Consider the following 6,804-nt stretch of genomic DNA (forward strand, 5'->3'; position numbering starts at 1 on the left):
TTCTCTAATACTCAACACTTCTCATTATTTTTATTTGTATTTCATCTCACTCCACATTTACCCATTGCCTTTCAAATAAAAAGCAAAAATTTTTGCCTGCCACTATAAATAAAGCAATGATTAAGATTTTCATTTTCGATATAAATTTCTTAATAGGATTTAACGTTCACCATTATCCTTCCGGACTTAAGTAAGCCATAATAGCTATGACGACGGCATGGAAAAATGAGCGTAAACGGTAGAAATTGTGATAGTGGGGCTAAACATGACATCCGCTGCCAAGATAATGAAACTTTAAGACATTTTGGCTTCTACTTAGTGGTAATGGGAATGGTGTCTATGCCACTGTCTATGTTGGTTTAATTTTGATACAGAAAAAAGTACTTTTATATCTCTGACAGCTTTTGCTGGCATGTCATTTACTGTATGAAGTAATAATAACCTAAAAGCGAACTGATGATGGCTGCATGTAGGGCGTGTCATAGATTTTAATCTCTAAATTGTTTGGCATTTATTTTGACAGCTTCTGCCACCACAGCTGTGAAACTGTAGGTAACATATTTCTATTGCCATCAAAAACACACTAAGCCCCTCTTAGATTTATATAATCTAAGACTGAAACTAATAGACGGAAAGACACTTAAAAGTAAAAAGGAGATTTTAAGGAAAAATTATTTTTGGTGTTGCGCCAAAATTATAATAACGAAAAAGGACTTAAGTTATTTCCAAATTTATTAAAAGGGGTGCAAAAATCATTTGTGTATAAAACGCATTTCTATGACACCGTTAAAGAGGTGACAACACAGGATTTGATTATTTAATTAAAATATTTTTTTATTAAACATTAATTGTAATTCAAGTGTATTTCTAACGTGTAACATATTTTATGACATAAAGAACTTAATATATATAAATTGGTATACTACCAAAGATTTTACTCGAATTAACAACTTTAGAATCACGCAAATAAAGCACTCGACTTGAAATTCAAGGTACCTTTAACATTGTCTTGATTGGCAATATAGGAAATATTACAGTATTTCGAAAGGTAATAGTCGTTTTAACACTCAATGCGGTCCCGAACTAAAGATGGACCACCAAAAGTAAGACTGCGTACAATACCTTTAACTTGAATTAAAGTACTGAACCTTGGTAACTTATCTGACACAGACTATTTGCGGTACAGATAAAAAGGACGTAGCAGAAATTTTTGTATTATTTTGTGATTATAGCCATATGCCTATCAGGATCATATAAAGATATGGAGTTTTATGGAGTTTTATATGGAACGTGCATAACATCATAAATACATATAGACCACGTACATCTAAGATTCGGTCTAAGATTTGAGATCTGAGATATAGATAGCTTAAATCTGAGACTGTGTGCGGATAAGGATATTAATCGATAAATTTATCAGAATCGTGTTATGAAATATAGCTTTGTTCGCGATAAAAGACCTAGTTTATGGTGTATATGGGAGAAATGATTTGAATTTGATATGAATTTTGAATAGAATCGAATTGATTATCAAGACCTCATAAGCGAAATTGTCATTTTCGTGAAACGTATCTGTTCGTTAAATGCGGTTTTTTCTTTCTTTAAAGTTTCAAAGAATATTTCATTTATTTATCTCTAATATTACTTATCATATAAAACATATTTTTAAATGTAATTAGAACAAAACTCAAACAAATTTACTGCACAACACGAAACACAACCGAACACGACGGATGCTCGTACAACAAGAAGAATGAAAAAACTTGCTAACCATTAAAAGCAGCCCACACACAGTGGTTGCCAGATTGATATAGATAATTTTAAACATTTCTCCCACCTAGACGTGGAGATACAACCGGATCTTGCGTCTATATTACTCGTGTGCTTCAGGACGTCCTTCAATGTCGATTGGTAAAACAGAGATCTTCGTAATTGGCCGTTTCACAATGGCGGACTGTGTTTGTATGGTTACGACCCGAACAGCACCGTCCGTGCCAGGATGGACTTGGATAATGCGGCCAAGCAACCAGGAGCTTGGAGGCAATCGTTCATCTCGAAGTAGGACCAGTTGACCGGTTGCGACATTTGTTTGGCTTTTAGTCCATTTGTTTCTGGCATGTAATTGTGTTAAATATTCTTGGGACCAACGGCGCCAAAAGTCTTGATACATCTGGCTTAACATCTTCCATCGGAATAGTACACCAATCTTTGTATTTAGCAAATTAGGTTCAGGTACGGCAGATGGTGCTCGTCCAATCAAAAAGTGTCCTGGTGTCAACGCTGATAAGTCTGTGGGGTCATCAGATAGAGCCGTAAGCGGCCGCGAATTTAAACAATTTTCGACTTGTTTTAATAACGTGTAAAATTCTTCAAAAGTTAAAGTTGCCGTGTTTACTACACGCTTAAGATGAAATTTCATGCTTTTTACTCCTGCCTCCCATAGGCCACCAAAATGAGGCGCTGCGGGTGGTATAAAGTGCCAATTTATGCCAACGGTTGATGCAAACACAGACCCAGCTTCAATTTGTTTTTTAAATAATTTAATTTCATCTTTCATTAAAGCATCAGCACCGACAAAGGATGTACCACGATCGCTGTACATATCTGAGCATATGCCACGGACTGATACAAATCGCTTTAACGCTGCTAGAAATGTTTCAGATGTCATATCACTCACAAGTTCCAAATGAATAGCTCGTGTAATAAAACATATAAATAGAGCCACATACCCCTTGTAAGTACGATGGCCTCTCCCTCTTGTCGCTCTCACATTAAATGGACCAGCATAATCCACGCCCGTGTGCATGAATGGCTGTGATATATTACACCGTGCTGGAGGTAAGTTACCCATAAGTTGTGCTTGCGGTCGACAGGCTTGACGAAAACATGTAATGCATTTGTTAATCACTCTCTTCACAGCGGATCTTCCTTCAATAACCCAAAATTGCCGTCGCACATATGCTAATGTTGTTTGAGTTCCGCCATGTAATGTTCGACTATGAACGTGATTAATAATCAACGTAGTAAAATCATGACATTTGGGTAATATCATTGGACATCGTTCATCTGAAGGAATATTCGCATTTTGCAGTCGTCCATTTAGACGCATAATTCCGTCGGAATCAAGCTTCGGATTCAATTTAAACAATTTACTTGATTTGTTGATTGGATTGCCTTTCCGTAAAGCGCCATAATCGTTGGTAAACTCGGTCCTTTGTACAATTGTTACTAATTTTTTAAGAACCGTATAACGTTCTTGCCAAGTGCAGAAACTTTCATCCCTACGCATCCTTTTTTGACACATATGAATAAAACGTAGGCATTGCGCCACGACTACGAGTAATTTGTCAAGAGTAGCATATCGTCCAAATATTTCCCACACTTCTGTTGATAACTGCGTAGTTAATGAGTTAATCTCTTTTTTCTCAGGTAAACTGTCAGGAGTATGATTGATTTGGTGGTTAGGCCACATTTTCTCATTTAAGCGAAGCCAAGATGGTCCATACCACCACATCAGATTATCTTTTAGTTGCAAAACGGTACTGCCTCGTGATGCACAATCAGCCGGATTATCCTTTGTTGCAATATACCTCCAGTCTTCAATATTTGTCATTGACTGAATTTGTGACACTCTGTTTGCCACGAACTGCTTCAATTTGCCTGGATCAGTTCTAATCCACCACAGTGTGGTTGTATTATCAGTCCACAAAATACAGCGTGATGGTTGACACTTAAATGTTCCTTTTACCTTGTGTAGAAGTTTTGCTGCTAGCAATGCTGCACATAATTCTAAACGTTGTATAGACGTTTCTTTCAACGGGGCTACCTTAGTTTTACTAATAAGCAAATTTACAAAACTGGTCGTACCGATGGTTGTTTTCGCATATACTGCAGCCGCATATGCTTGATTTGATGAATCACCAAATGCGTGTAATTCAATTGCACTTGTCGAAGTGGTGTTTATCCAACGTGGGATTCGAATGTGATGTAATTGTTGTAAGTCAATACGAAAGTTATGCCAAATGTTTGCCATCTCTATTGACAAGGGATCATCCCAATCGGATCCAGTACGCCAGAGTTGTTGCAGAAACATCTTTCCTCGAATGATAACCGGAGCCAAGAACCCAAGTGGATCAAATAACTTCGATATGTCAGACAACATTAGTCGTTTTGTGTAATGATGGTTGTCACAAGTTACATTGACGTTGTAACCAAAACTGTCGGATTTTGTATACCAAGTAAGACCAAGTGTCTTAGTTTTATACTCGGTGTTAATTTCCACATCGTCGGCGTGAGCTTTTACGTCCTCAGTCAGAGTGCTTAAAACGTCATTTGAATTCGAATTAAATTTACGTAAAGTGAAGCCTGCAGTTGCTAGAAGCTCCTGAAGTTCGTGCAATTTTTCTGCAGCTTCGATTGGAGTGTCTCCACCTGATAGTACGTCATCAATGTAAAATTCATTTAGAATCGATTCAGCTGCCCGTGGAAAACGAGTTTGCTCCTCTTTTGCCAGAGTACGCAATACTTTGATGGCAAGATATGGAGCACAATTAGTCCCATTTGTTACAGTGAGCAACCGGAACGTTGTAGGGGCGTCCCCGTGTCGAACGCGCCACATTATTCGTTGCAAATCCACATCTTTGCTATCAACAAGAATTTGCCTGTACATTTTCTCGATATCTCCTGTAAACACTATAGGGTAATGCCGCCATTGCAAGATGATATTTGATAGATCATTTTGTAATCTGGGACCTATATGCAGACAATCATTAAGAGATATTCCGCTCAAACATTTATTAGAAGCATTGAAGACTACGCGAAGCTTCGTTGTAGAACTCGATGCTTTATAGACACCATGGTGAGGAAGATAACATGTTGAAGCTACATCATACGAGTGTGGCACCACTTCCATATGGCCACAGGTCTGATATTCGTCCATGAAATCTTGGTAGAGTTTGTACATATCCGGATCTCGGGTTAATCGCTGTAACGTGCTGTTTAATAATGCAAGTGCATTTAGTTTACTTGACTTAAGTGTTGCCAAATCAGCTTTCTGCTTGATTGGTAGTCTAACCACATATCGACCCGTTGCGTTGCGTACAGTTGTACGCTCAAAAAAATCTTCACAGTACATTTCATCTTTTGTTAACGGAGCGTGGTTTGTTATTTCTTCCAATTCCCAAAATTTATGTAGCATTTCGTGCAATGTTGCCCGAGTATGACAGCAATTAACTTGTCCTTTCACTGAAATACCCTTTCGTCGCGACAGTCCACCAAAAATTACCCAACCGAGTTGCGTATATTGGGCAACAATATTGTTAGTTGGATGCCGTTTTAGTCGCTCATAGACAATAGCAGCATAATCTGAAGCGCTCAAAATCATATCGACTGCCCCCGGAACCTGTAATTGAGGATCAGCTAAATCTAAATTCATGAACTCACCAAGCGCTTCTTTCGGTATGGGAATGGTTGGGGTAACGCTACCCACTCGTGGAAGTATTAGTGCAACACAATTCATGTTGAAATCGGATTTTAACGAATGGATTGTAAATGAAACCATTCCTCTTGAATTGGCGACCCTTTCACCATTTGCACCACTCACCGGCACTATGACATTTGTTTTGTCCAGTTTTAACCGCTGCACGATGAATTCGCTGACAAACGTTGCTTCCGACGCGCTATCCAAAAGAGCTCGCACAATAAGCTTCTGACCAGAAGGACTCCTTACCTCTATCAATGCAGTGCCAATTAAAACAGTCTGTAGATGTAAAGTTCGAGCACCTTGATTAGCACTGGAAATGTATGTATTATTTGATGTGACAGCGTATTTCTTAGTCGCTTCAGTGGTCTTTTCCGGTATATTTGAGTAATTAGTTTCTCCACCACTTCCACTATGGTCATGTAGTAATGTATGATGCGCTGCATTACATCGCAGACACCGATATTTCGATGGACAATTATGACCCATGTGTCCCGTTCTCAAACAATTGAAACACAATCTTGCAGATCTGACTACCTCATATCTCTTTGTCCCAGTCATTTGCCGAAATTCTGCGCAATATGCCAGTAAATGCTTACCTTGACAATGCACGCATTGTTGAACAGTGGTATGATGGCTTTTCACGAACCCCTTTGTTCTGATAGGTGTTACAAACTTTTTCTCCTGATTAGAGTTATCGGTCATGCTATTAACTACCTCCAGCGAATGTATTCGATTTTCTAAGAAACTGACCAGCTCCTCAAATTTTGGAATTTGTTCTAAACTGGTTGTTGACAGCTCCCAAGCTGAGCGTGTTTTCGTGTCTAATTTTTGGAGAAGGGTAAAGACCAACCAATCGTCCCAATGCTGCACTGGACGACCCAATTGCTCTAACGCACGCACAGCTGACGTGATGGTGTCACATAACAAGCGTAAACTATTTGGTAAACCATCAGACACCGTTGTTAAATTAACAATTTGTTTTAAATACGCATTAAGAATGATCCTCTTGTTCTCATACTTGCGGACGAGTAAACTCCATGCTACTGCCCAATGTGCATCTGTTGTAGTAATGTTGTCTAGGGCGTGTTGAGCGTCCAACACTAACGCATCTTTTAAATATTGAAGTTTCTGTGTATTAGACAATGCAACGTTATTTGATACAACTGACGTGAATAAATCCTTAAATGCGTACCAGTGCAGATAATTACCATCAAACGACGGAATTTTAATACGTGGTAAATTAGACGTCAGTTCCATGCTTGACACACCTTTAATTACAGTTTCGTTATTACCTGGAGATTCTATAACTTCAGTGCTTTCTA

At 38.5% G+C, this 6,804-nt stretch overlaps 1 protein-coding gene across 1 annotated transcript; it reads right to left on the reverse strand.

The window, feature by feature from the left end:
• Window positions 1-1,873: 1,873 nt before the first annotated feature.
• LOC119674999 lies at window positions 1,874-6,804 on the reverse strand (the record flags this gene model as incomplete). Its single annotated transcript, XM_038086160.1, is given in 2 exon segments — window positions 1,874-2,343; window positions 2,422-6,804. Coding segments are annotated over 2 exon segments (4,853 nt in total), but the record flags the coding sequence as incomplete, so codon positions are not given.

The sequence above is a fragment of the Teleopsis dalmanni genome, chromosome 2, assembly GCF_002237135.1.
Source record: "Teleopsis dalmanni isolate 2A chromosome 2, ASM223713v2, whole genome shotgun sequence".
Taxonomy (NCBI): domain Eukaryota; kingdom Metazoa; phylum Arthropoda; class Insecta; order Diptera; family Diopsidae; genus Teleopsis; species Teleopsis dalmanni.